Raw genomic sequence first — 13,786 nt, forward strand, 5'->3', positions numbered from 1 at the left:
AATATGACAAGGGCACTTTGCTGAACTGAACTTTATAATAAAATCATCTGTGGAGAACAAGGTTTTTTTTTTGCTGCAGGTTTCAGTTGCTGACAGAGAAGCAGCTCTTAAACAAATGTTACATAAATTGGAAGTTTTGTAACTCTTGCTGTAAAGTACATTAGGGTATGATGCAATGCAGATTTATGTTATTTTCCTCAATTCTCATATCCTGTAGAAACATCTGTCACTTCTAGAGCAAGATTTGTACACTTTTTACTGTCTTACTGAATAATATTTATACTGAATTTCTAAAATTAACCAAAATAAAAGTGACCTGACAATGGGTAGAATTCAGTATGGCAAACAAAATTACCTTGGTTACTGTACAGAAGAAAATGCTACAATATTTTTTAAAAAGAAGGAAAACAAGTTTTATGGAGAATTGTTATGATAGCTTCACCTCTTTAATGTTTATGACAAATGCACACAACTCTATCTCACCAGTAACTACTTTCTCATATTCCTTCACTGAATAATGCTGGTCACTTTGGTCAGATTAACCCTTTGAGTAGTAAAAACGTTCGTGTATGTCCTTGTGTCTCCTGACCATCCAGAATATGATCGGTTTATTTTAAAATTGTGTAAGGCAACATTTAAAAAAGGCAAATGTATGTTCTTCTTGTTTCCATAAATTGGTTATCAAACAAACATGATTTTAACTTAATAAAACTGTAACTGGAACTAGTTTCATTTCTTGGAAAAAAAAAACACAACTCACTCCCATGGGTCAGTAAACATAAAAAAAACTCACTACTCAAAGGGTTAAGGAAAAGCAGGTAGTATTCAGGAGAGAGCTTTGACTTTCAGACTCCACAGATTTGGAAAGTTAGTAAGAATCCTTAGTTGTTTGAATCTGGATCTTATGAGATAAGATGTAACTGGTACTTACATCAACAATCATGCGGACTGTGGGCAACGTGGCGGTAAGGTTCTGAGCATGAGGAGGCCGGACAGTCACAGGTATGCACCCGGCATACAGGCAGCCATAGAACGCAGCAATTAACTCAATGCCTGCAAGACAGAGTTGCTGAGCTGCCTGGTATCACTGCAAAACTAAAAGGCAGATCTTCCCAAACCAGTCTATTAAATCATGTGCCAAACAAGTTATTTAGACCATAATTTAACCAGAGATAACTAGAAGAAGAAATTTTTTCAATTAAGAAGGTATAGAAGGGAAAGGAGGAAGTATATAAAACAACTTTAAAAAAAATAGAGAGAGAAGCCAAGAGTAAGAAGAAAGGAAGTCAGAAACCTCTTAAGAAATAACTAAGGAAGGTATTTTGATATCATTATTTGATGTCACTTAGGAGAATTCACTGTGGAAATAAGGGATATTGAACTTGGTAAATAAAAAAATAGGGAAAGGAGTGATGAGAAACACCTGAGTTTTCTCTAAGTACGTAGAAGGCCACTATATGAAAAGCAATCAGACTTCTAATGTGTGACTCTGTCTGGGTACAAGTTTTAGGGAGGCAAGTGAGACTCAATATGAAGAAGATTACAATATCGGGACTGGGTGGTGGCCTCCTCAGGAAGTGTTCTGCTCCATCACCATGTCACAAACTGGTAGATGGAAGACAGTATCACAGAAACATCACAGGAAGGATTCCTTTACCAGATGACCTTCTAAGAAATCTTAGTGTCAATGTAAATAAAAGAGCATAGTAATCATAGAGCAAAATGAAATAAAGGATATAAAAGACCAAAGAAGGTTGGATATGAGTAGGTTAGGTGGCAGAAGAGTAAAGAAAGGGACAACTCAAATATTTCACCTAAAATTTTGAATATTTACTTCAAACTGTCATCAAACAATTCTGAGTCCCTCTTACTGTGAAGACAAGGTTGTTGGATTAAATTAGAGCATGAAAAATGAAAGCAGCAATAATCGAGGAATACTACACATCAACTTTGACAGGAAGAATTTAAAGTTAGAAGAGTTCATGACAACTTTCTTTTGGAAACTGGGTAAAATGGTCCCATTCCTGAACACTCTTACAAACAAAGCATCTTAAAAGTCAGGAAGTCTTCATTCATTCATGCCAGATAATGGAAATATAATAAATATAACAAAAGAGCCATCACGCTGCATAAGTCTAGAATTGGTTCGCACCTTAGCCTATGTGCACAGTATTTCCAGAATTGGGAGGTGCACAGCCTACATGGTCATATATGATGGCCCTGAGTTCCCGTCCTCTTCTAGTTTGTAGTCTAAGTAGTGTATCTTAAGTCCAGTCTATCAACTCAACACTTACCAGGTGGATAGAGCAGCACCACGTTGTCACCTGCATTCAGATGTCCCTTATCACCAAGTACTGACGCAATCCTCTCTGCTCGCTTATGAAGCTGAAGGCAACTGGCTGTACACACAGTGGTCCCCTTTAAACAGGAGGAAGTACAGTTCATTGAGAAAATACATAAAATAGTAATAAGTATAGCCAATTTGACATTATAACTGAAAGGCTTGTGCCTTGGTAATTTATTTTATTTATTTATTTAATTTTTTTTACAGAGACAGAGAGAGAGTCAGAGAGAGGGACAGGTAGGGACAGACAGACAGGAACAGTGAGAGACGAGAAGCATCAATCTTCAGTTTTTCATTGCAACACCTTAGTTGTTCATTGATTGCTTTCTCATATGTGCCTTGACTGTGGGCCTTCAGCAGACCAAGTAACCCCTTGCTCAAGCCAGTGACATTGGGTCCAAGCTGGTGAGCTTTGCTCAAACTAGATGAGCCCGCGCTCAGGCTGGCGACCTCGGGGTCTCGAACCTGGGTCCTCTGCATTCCAGTCCGACGCTCTATCCACTGCGCCACCACCTGGTCAGGTGGTATATTATTTTTAGCTAGTTACCAATTCCGTAAAAATTCCTTTAGTGCCAAAAGACATGTGTGGTATTCCTTTTCTGTTCAATCACTAAAGGTACTTAGGGAACATCATCATTAACTTTAAATCAAACATACATACTTATAGTCTTTCTTGTTTAAAATAGCTTAAAAATACACATGGATTTTTTTACTAGAAAAAGGAGAGGGAGAGAGAGAGAGAGAAATGAGGAGGGGAGAGGAGTAGGCAGCATCAACTCACTGTTGTGCCTTGACCAAACAACCGATGACCTCAGCATTTGAGGTTGATGGTCCATCCACTGTACCACCATAGGTCAAGCAGAGGGATTTTTTTTTAAATTTAAATGAAGAAATAAGAGTAAAGGGAAAATAAATACAAATATTGATCGACTTACGACCTATGCAACTTACAACCATTTGACTTTACGACCATAATCGCTAGCCAAGACTGCTCTGCGTCTGCCAGCGCAAGCATTGCCCAGCTGGGCGTACGACAGTGCAGACCAGCTTCCAGCAGCACTACCATCTCCGCGTGCACCATTTCAACTGTTATCCCAGACTCGGTACAGCAATTTGTGTTTTGTGTCTTGGATATTTTTCATCAAACCCCTCCCAAGATGTCTACCAAGAGGAAATTGTCTTTCCAAATGTTAAACTAGTTGTACTGGTAATGCAGTGTTTTACTTAAAACCTGACAAATGTAAAAATAAGAAACAAAATGGTGTAGAGATGATACAAATGGCATAAAATGAACAAAGAAAATTATGATATATAACAATAATGAAAATTATGATAAAATATGACTTAAAGATTTTTATAACATCATTTCAAAGTATTGTACATATAGCCTACTCAACTTACGACCAAATCGTGTTACGACCTGTCTGTCGGAACCAATCGTGGTCGTAAGTTGAGCACTAGCTGTATGAGTAGAATGAGGGCAGGAGTGAGATCAGGAGAATAAATCCTGGCCATATGGTCACATGCTCTTGCTGGGCATTAAGCACATATCTGGCCCTGAGTTTCTAACAGCAATGATGTAAACAAAACAGTAACAATTAGAGTCACCAGCTAATAATAAAGATTAGCAGATTAAAAGATGGCCAAATATTCTTGTCCTGAGAATAATTTCTCCTGTGGGTTTTCATAAATATCCTTATTATCAATTCAAATTTTGCCTGACCTGTGGTGGCGTAATGGGTAAAATGTCGACCTGGAACACTAGGGTCACTGGTTCGAAACCTCAGGCTTGCCCGGTCAAGGCACTTATGAGAAGCGACCATTAGGAGTTGATGCTTCCTGCTTCACCCCCCACCACCTTTCTCTCTCACTTTTAACACCTTTCCTTTGTAAAACTTGCCAATAAACAGAGAAGTGCATAAAATATAACCATTTATCTTAATAAAAAATTGTAAAGCAAGCATCTCTGTTAAGAACCAGCATGACATGAAAATGACCACTGCCGGCCTGGACTGTGGTGGCACAGTGGATAAAGCATTGACCTTGAACACTGAGATCACTGGTTCGAAACTCCAAGCTTGCCTGGTCAAGGCACATATGGTAGTTGATGCTTCCTACTCCTCCCCACTTTTCTTTCCCTTTCTCTATCTCTCCTCTCTAAAATGAATAATTAAAATCTTAAAAAAAAAAAAAAGAAAATGACCATGGCCCACACCTCAAAAGTGCCCCTAAGAGCCTTCTCTTCTCTCCAAAGATAACCACTATCTTGCCTTTTTAATGTTAACTGCTGATTTTCTTTTTCTTTATACCACTCATAAAATTTTAAATTTTATATAAATGGAATTGAACTGTATATACTTTTGTGCTTTGCTCCTTTCTCTTAACATTGTGTTAGGAGTCATTTGTACTGCAGTGTTGAGGTGTAGCTCATTCATTTTGTTGCTGTATATTTAATTGTATGAATATACAACAATTTATTCATCTACTCTACTGTTGACAGCACTCACTCTTGTACAATACCCTGGTGCATAAACATGTAAGTTTTGGTCAGGTATACACCAAGAAATGGAAATGCTGGGTCACTGGGTTTGCCTGTCTTCAACTTCAGTAGATAATGACAAATTGTTCTTTGTTGTGCCAATGCCACATGGTCTTAATTAATGTAACTGTAGATCTCCAAAAAATATCAGGATAAAAACAAGTTTTATTGAGCAGTTTCTTTTATAAATAACTTTTTAAAATTAATAACTTTTTTCTTTCAATAATATGAAATAGGACATGTTCCAGAGAGAAAACTTAGAAAATACAGATAACCACTCTTAACATTTTGGTATATGTTTTCCTGGGGGTTTTATTTATTTAATTATCCCCCTCCTTTTTAAATGACTATATTATATATAAATTCACAAGCAACATTTTTTTTTCTTTTACACAGAGAGAGAGAGAGTCAGAGAGAGGGATAGACAGGGACAGATAGGCAGGAACAGAGAGATGAGAAGCATCAATCATTAGTTTTTCATTGCCCTTTGCAACACCTTAGTTGTTCATTGATTGCTTTCTCACATGTGCCTTGACTGCGAGCCTTCAGCAGACCGAGTAACCTCTTGCTTGAGCCAGTGACCTTGGGCTCAAGCTGGTGAGCTTTTTGCTCAAACCAGATGAGCCTGCACTCAAGCTGGAGACCTCGGGGTCTCGAACCTGGGTCTTCCGCATCCCAGTCCGACGCTTTACCCACTGCGCCACCGCCTGGTCAGGCACAAGCAACATTTTTAAAACAGTATCATATCATACTATCTTCCAGAGGCTGTGTAGTGTCTTAGCTAAAAATGTGAGCTCTGAAGCCAGTCTGGGTTCAACTAGAAGAGCTAATTTTCTGCCCTACTACTTACTAACCCTGTGACCTGAGGCAAGTTATTTTATGTCTCTGTGCCCCACTTTCCTCAACCTTGAAATAAGCTATGAAACATAAAGTCCTCAGAACAGGGTCTTCAATAAGTACTCAATTATTATTAAAATGTTATATCCTATTTTTTTATATTTACACATTATGAATATTTTCTGGGTCATCGAATTTTCTTCTTCAATACTGTTTTGAATTGCTAAGTAGTATTTCATCATGTTTCTTTTTTTTTCTTTTTAGTAAGAGGAGGGGAGCAGAGTTAGTAAGAGGAGGGGAGCAGAGAAACAGACTCCCACATATAACCCAGGATTCACCTGGCATGCCCACCAGAGGGCGATGCTCTGCCCATCTGGGGCATTGCTTCGTTGCAACCAGAGCCATTCTAGCACCTGAGCCTAGGCCATGGAGCCATCCTCAGCACCTGGGGCCAACTCACTGTAAAAGGGCCATGTTTGCAAGAGGAGAAGAGAGAGAAAGAGAGAGAGAGAAGTGAGAGGGGAAAGAATGGAGAAGCAGATGGATTCACTTCTCTTGTGAATCGAACCCAGGACTTCCACATACCAGGCCAACATTCTACCACTGAGCCAAATGGTCAGGGCTCATCATGTTTCTATACCATAATTTATATAGCCAATCATCTATCTGTTGGACATCAGGGTTTAACATTAAAATATATTTCCCTTTGGTGAAAGTTGGGTTAAAATTCATGACAATTTCTTACATTCTTTTTTTTCATCCATGGTACAGTAGCAAACTAAACTTCAGTCAAGGAAGGAATGGGAATAATGCTATGTGGTTACAAAACTTTCTGGTAGTCTGGCTGAATCCAAGGTAAAGTGTTAGGATATGCAGAAAAGCCTGACCAGGCAGTGGCACAGTGGATAGAGCATCAGCCTAGGATGCAGAAAAACCAGGTTTAAAAACCTGAGGTCACTAGCTTAAGTGCTGGCTCATCTGGCTTGGGTGCAGGGTCGCTGGCTTGAGCAAGGGGTCACTGGCTCGGCTGGAGCCCCCTGGAGTCACAACACATATGAGAAAGCAATCAATGAGCAACTAAAGTAATGCAACTATGAGTTGAAGCTTCTCATCTCTCTCCCTTCCTGTCTGTCAGTCCCTGTCTTTGTCTGCCTCTCTCTCAAAAAAAAAATACGCAGAAGAATAAATGGACTACATGTCCTTTAGTCATCCATGTATATTACTTCTATGATTAATGAGCAAATTTAAATTTATGCTTACTAACAAATATCTAGGCTATGAGTTTCACAGGGCTGTAACTTTAACTGTACCCAAGCCTGGAAGTGGAATGGGGAGAAGGCTAGATTGACATCTCACTGACATGAAAGGACACTAATGAATCATGGCTTGAAAAGAACCCCACTTCATATATAAGTGGAGCAAGGGAGTCCCAAAGTTTTCTCCTATACAGCTCCTATATACTCCTATACTTCATATATAAGTGGAGCAAGGGAGTCCCAAAGTTTTCTCCTATACAGCAGAGGTTCTTAAGGTTTTTAATGACTATTTGCTAAGATGCATAGCATATTCTTCACATTAAGTTCTATACTGCATAAATTCTCAAAGGGGTGTGTGTATGTGTGTGTGTGCATGTGTGTGAAATAAACCAGAACCTAGGGAGGAACAGGACAGAAGGAGACAATTTGGGTATGTTCCCTAAGAGAGTGCAGTAGGGCCTGCAGTCTCTTTTCTGCTATGAGAAATGCTGTTATATGCCATGATCACAGTACTTTCAGCCTCTGACTCAGCCATTAAAGCAAAGAGACCTCAGCAGACTCCCACAGAATGTATAATTTAAGAAAATACAAAAATAAAAAAATACAATATTCTGGCAAAACATCATTAGAAAACAGTAAAGGCACTCTTAAATAATTTTCAATTTGTCTTTTATCTGTTAGCAGCAAATCATTTAAATATGTAACAAAATAACTCTGGTTTTTAAAATGTTAATCTAAAGTCACTTTCTTCCTTGCAGGAATCAAAAAACTAAAAGTCAAACTGGGTAAAAATTATGTGACATAATGCATTCTATACATCTGTACATCCATATAATTGCATCATTGGCCCCACCATTCCTATCAGAATGAATACAGACGATCTGATTATAACATAAGAAGAGAAAGTATTAAACAACACTGCAGGAAATCTCATTTCAACCTTGGATGATTGCACAATTTATCCTCATATGTTAAAACAAGGAGATATCAGGACTGTCTTCCTCAGAGTTGGCAATAGAAATTTTCTGATGATGGTGATGGAGGAAGATTTGACTTGGGGAGGGAGGAGGGTAAATACACAACACAGTGTATAGAAGACGTGAAGAATTGTGTACCTGAAACCTGTATAATTTTGTTAGCCAGTGTCACCCTAATAACTTCAATTAATTTTTTTAAAATTTTATTTTAATTTTTTATACTAAATAAAAAAAACAAACTCTTGTGTCAAGGGCTGACTTTCAATAGATCACAGCAAAAAAAAATTTTAATGTTTATTTAATTGATTAGAGAGAGAGAGAGAGGAAGGGAGAGGGAGAAATAGGAAGATCAATCTGTTTCTGTATGTGCCCTGACCGGGGATCGAACTGGCAACCTCTGTGCTTCGGGACAATACTTTAACCAATGAAGTTATTTGGCCAGGGCTAAATTTTTTTTAAATAAAGAGATTTTCTGATGAAAGAGATCAAGAGTGCCTAAGGCCCTGGCCAGTTGGTTCAGTGGTAGAGCACTGGCCCAGCGTGTGGAAGTCCCAGGTTTGATTTCCGGCCAGGGCATACAGGAGAAGCACCCATCTGCTTCTCCACCCTTCCCCCTCTCCTTTCTTTCTATCTCTCTTCCTGCAGCCAAGGCTCCATTGGAACAAAGGTGAGCTGGGTGCTAAGGGCGGCTCCATGGCCTTTGCCCCAGGTGCTAGAACGGCTCTGGTCACAATGGAGCAATGCACCAGATGGGCAGAGCATCGCCCCCTAGTGGGCTTGCCAGGTGGATCCCAGTCAGGCGCATAGGGCAGTCTGTCTCTCTGCCTCCCCGCTTCTCACTTAAGAAAAAATAAAGAGTGCCTAGGATACTCCCAAAACATTCAGCTAATTTGATACACAACTGAATTTTTCATACCTTTGCATTTAACAACATGAAGAGTATGTGGTCAGGAGTTGCCTGGGCTCGCCACTGTAGTATTTCTGCCAGAAATTGGTGCTAAAGTCACAAAGCAAAAGAAAAAAAAAATCAGGGCCAGCAACTTTTTAAAAGTTGAATAACACATATTTCATATGCTATCTGAAGTTTAAGTTCTCTCCTTGACTTGTTTGTAAAAAGCAACACTTCTGGAGTACTTACCTTCCTCACTAAATCATTCTCTTCAATTTGCCCGAGATCCCTTCCTGCAGCTTGTGCTATGCGTTTTCCAGCAACCAGATTCCCAACCATCACAGAAGCAGGCCCTACACCTGTAAGTAAAGACAAATTCAACTCTCTGGAGATGGTAATTCAAACTACACACCCCAAAACATTTTCATATCAGAAAATGTTGATTGAACCCATAACTGGTTCAATCAGACTGAGCATCCTTGTAGGCACTGGAAACACAGAAGCAAACAAGACAAAGAGATTGAATTTGAGTAGGTAAAGGCAACTGATAAGCACATACACAAATAAAGAAAAAACAAAACAGGACCACAGGAGAGCTGGAGATAGGACGGGGGCGGAGCCCAGGTTCCTATAGCTTGAGTGTAGGGAAGTTTTCACTCTGAGGAGGTGACAGTTGGTTGCATCTGTTCTAATCATAATACAACCCTAAAAGTAGGCATAACAGTAAAGAAATTTGCTGTGGAAAGAAATCTGCTATCTACAAGGACTGAGAGTGAGCTCATCAAGAATATCAGAAGTACTTTATTAAAAGTGAATCCAGATTGTAAAATATTCTATAAGACAACTGGCCTGGATTCTTCAAAAATATCCACGTCTTGAAGATAAAATAATGCTGGGAGCTTCTAAATTAAAGGACAGCCAAATACAATTCATGACCTTCACTGAATACTGAATTAAAAAAAAAAAATCAACCGTAACAAATAAGTGAAGAAATTTGAATATGGACTATGTACTATTAGACGAAAGCATTATATTAAGGTTAAATTTCTTAATAAGATAATGACATTGTGGTTGACTAAGAAAATTTTAGGAGAATGTTTTTGTTACTTGGAGATACACTGCTGAAATACTTAGGGGTGAAATGTCCTGATGTTTGCAATCTACTTTCAAAGCGTTCAGTAAAAAAAAAGGTAACAGTTGGTGATTCTAGAAGTTATATGGATATTTGTTACACTATTCTTTCAACTTTTCCATAGGTTTGACACTTCAAAGTAAAAAGGGAGAATTCTCCCACTCTCAAGGTAAAAAGTGCTAGTGTTCTACATGCTTTTCTTGGTGGTCATTTAAAGATTAAGACTCGACCAAAAAAAAAACCCACAAAGAATATAAGAAAACTTATTGTCAGCTGAGTTTTGAATAATGTTGATGCAAGCTTAGATTAATATTTACTATTTTTTATTTTCAAAATCTGTTGCTTTTGAATATATTGAAGCATCTGAAAATAAAATCACTTAAATCAAAGAATCAATTTTAAATATTTGGGGAAGCTGGGTAAAGGGTATAAGGGAATTCTTTGCACTATTTGGCAACCTTTTTGTTTGAAATTATTTCAAAATAAAACATCAAAAAATTCAAAGAAGGCCCTGGCCGGTTGGCTCAGTGGTAGAGCGTCGGCCTGGCGTGCAGAAGTCCTGGGTTCGATCCCGGCCAGGGCACACAGGAGAAGTACCCATCTGCTTCTCCACCCCTCCCCCTCTCCTTCCTCTCTGTCTCTCTCTTCCCCTCCCGTAGCGAGGCTCCATTGGAGCAAGGATGGCCCGGGCGCTGGGGATGGCTCCTTGGCCTCTGCCCCAGGCGCTAGGGTGGCTCTGGTCGCAACAGAGCGACGCCCCAGAGGGGCAGAGCATCGCCCCCTGGTGGGCAGAGCGTCGCCCCCTGGTGGGTGTGCCGGGTGGATCCCGGTCGGGCACAATGCAGGAGTCTGACTGTCTCTCCCCGTTTCCAGCTTCAGAAAATACAAAAAAAAAAAAAAATTCAAAGAGGGTAAAGTACTCCAATACTATGATAGCTGAACACTTTTAGTTGAATAAAGTGCCTTACTGCAATTTTAAGTATAATATGCAAAATTCCTTCCTAAGAAACTGCATAATAATTACAGATCTATCACATTGGAGAGGCTTTTATATAGGCAGGATTCTGCATATTGACTAAGTTTCCCAATCTTGGACTTATAGTATAAAATAATAAAAGTGTAACACTTTAAAAAGTAAACTTTTTGAAGTATTTTTTTTTAAGATTTTATTTACTGATTTTAGAGAGAGGAGAAAGATGGTGGTGGAAGACTGGGTATGTGCCTTGAACAGGCAAGCCCAGGGTTTCAAGCTGTAGACCTCAGCATTTCCAGGTCAACACTTTATCCACTGTGCCACCACAGGTCAGGCCCTTTTCAGAGTAGTTTAAAACAACAAAAATAATTAAGCAGCAATTTCTGCAGGTCATTCTATGTAACATTTCCTGAGTCTATAGGTCACAGAAAGTGAAAAATTACTGAAAGCAGTAACATCTAGGAAGCTAATTGCTGACATTTTGTTGTACTTGTGTGTGTATGTGAGTGTATATTGATTTTAGAGGGAGAAAGAAGAGAGACAGAAAGAGAGAGAACCATCCATTTGTTATGCCACTCATTTATGCACTCATTGGTTGATTCTCATTTGTGCAATGATGGGAATCGAACCCACAACCTTGGTGTATCGGGATGATGCTCTAAACAACTGAGCTACCTAGCCAGGCCTGTGCTTATAAATATGTCTTATTTTTCTCATGAAACTCTACATTTCCTGTGGCAAAGACCACTAGTCATCAACCCCGCTATCTATTTTCCTCCTCGCCATTAGAAACAGAACCACCAGTTTGTAGCTGAGCAAATGCTGGAATGAAGACTATATTCTTCAGTATAGGATAATACTATGTAAGGGGAAAGAATATATGCAATTTTTAGAAAATATGTTTACAGGAAGAGAGTATTCCATTCTTTGTCTTTTTCTCCCATCTGTTAGCTGGAATGCAGGATTGATGGCTGAAGGTCCGGGAGCCTTCAGACGGCTGTGGCAGATGGCACTATTTTCTTACAATCCTTTTCCTTCCCATCCTTGCTGTGTTTACATGGAAGGAGTACATCTCTCTGCTCTACTGACTTTGGGCATGGACTGATTTGTTTGGGAAAATGAAATGTTAGAAGATATGACATAAACAGAAGCTTTAAATATGACTGTGTGGAAAATAAAAGTTATTTTAAAAAGTTTGTGTGGTTTGGCTTGCTTTCTTGCTTTGCCATCTGCTTTGAGCAAAACATGACCCAGGTAGTTGCTGGTCCCATGATGAGGAGACACATGGAATGATTCTAACCCAACGTACAGCCTGGAGCCAAGCCAAGCCCAGATGATCCCAGCTAAGCTCCACAGATCCACCTCCCATGAGTGAAAAAAAATGCTTCATATTTGAAGTCACCGAGCTTTAGGGTTATTTGGTATGCAGTATATCTATTAATAATAGTTAATTGATACAATGCCAGAGCAAAAACGTGGGGCACTGGAACTGTAATGACTAAGGGGCTGCCATCTTAGTCCTGGACTGCCTAGCTTTGCCTTTCTTTTTTACCTGAGATAAACATAAACTTGTTTTTTAAGCTGCTGCTATGTTTTTCTGAAACGTTCAGCCAAGCCAAAATCAGTCCTAACATATTCCCATCTCTCTACTTCTTTTCTATGCCATGTTTTTCAAATTGCTTTGGTCTGACCCATACATATCCCACTAAGATCTTATCACGTAATAACAACAGACAGCAAAAACACAGGGTCCAAATTTTATGCTTTCTTTCATCAGATAGATGGATGTTATGCCCTTGTGGGCTTAGGAATAAGTCTTTTAAATCAATTTTATCATTTAATAAAATTAGATAAAATCTGGCTAGCAAGAGCAATATTTTTAAGGATCTATAATTTCTCTAAGTAGCATCTTCTTGTGTTTGTGTTTGTGTGTGTGTATATGCATGCGTTAAGGAGCATCTTTTCAACATCTACTAAGACAAGAAAGTTTGTTAAAGGAATCCTAGATTAAATGCTGTTTAAATGGAATTTTACTCATACGATAAATGCATGTAGGATTTCAGTGCAATAGGATTTGAGATGGAGGATTGCATGTCTTAGGCGGGTAATATGAAGATACTTCTTTTTATACATTTCTTAATTAGAAACATAGACTTCTTGATTTAACTGTCCCTTTAGAATATTAGCCTCCATAAACTTTTTTTTTTTACAGGGATGGAGAGAGATTCAGAGAGAGGGATAGATAGGGACAGACAGACAGGAACGGAGAGAGATGAGAAGCATCAATCATCAGTTTTTCGTTGCGACACCTTAGTTGTTTATTGATTGCTTTCTTACATGTGCCCTGACTGTGGGCCCTCAACAGACCGAGTAACCCTTTGCTTGAGCCAGCAACCTTGGCTCTAAGCTGGTGAGTTTTTTGCTCAAGCCAGATGAGCCCACGCTCAAGCTGGCGACCTCGGGGTCTTGAACCTGGGTCCTTCCGTATCCCAGTCCGATGTTCTATCCACTGTGCCACTGCCTGGTCAGGCAGCCTCCATAAACTCTTATTCCACTAACAGAAATTGATAAATACCATATACACTCTAGCTCTTCACACACTGTTACCAAGATAAGGTTAGCTGGCGAGCTGAGAATAATATATAGATAAACAACTGTGATATGATCTTAGCCACCAGACTACTGAAGTAATAGCTACTGCAGAGCAGAGTATATTAATATTTTAATATCCTGATAAAAATATCCTAGAAAGTCAAGGGCTACCTATACTTTATTATTGTATGTTCATGTTTGCTTTTCAGTAAAAGCTGTCTTACATAAATATAAATGTCATGCTTCC

The 13,786-nt window shown here is 39.1% G+C and overlaps 1 protein-coding gene across 5 annotated transcripts in view; it reads right to left on the bottom strand.

Moving 5' to 3' along the window:
* Positions 1-13,786, bottom strand: part of DIP2B (disco interacting protein 2 homolog B) — a 306,098-nt gene that overhangs the window by 33,383 nt on the left and 258,929 nt on the right. For all 5 annotated transcript variants that reach the window (XM_066257838.1, XM_066257837.1, XM_066257836.1 and 2 more), the window contains 4 exons: positions 9,092-9,201; positions 8,870-8,950; positions 2,295-2,418; positions 932-1,053 (listed from right to left, as the gene is read on the bottom strand). In XM_066257838.1, coding sequence (XP_066113935.1) covers positions 932-1,053; positions 2,295-2,418; positions 8,870-8,950; positions 9,092-9,201 — 437 coding nt within the window. The remainder of the gene's footprint in view (positions 1-931; positions 1,054-2,294; positions 2,419-8,869; positions 8,951-9,091; positions 9,202-13,786) is intronic.

Source organism: Saccopteryx bilineata, chromosome 2 (assembly GCF_036850765.1).
Source record: "Saccopteryx bilineata isolate mSacBil1 chromosome 2, mSacBil1_pri_phased_curated, whole genome shotgun sequence".
NCBI lineage: Eukaryota > Metazoa > Chordata > Mammalia > Chiroptera > Emballonuridae > Saccopteryx > Saccopteryx bilineata.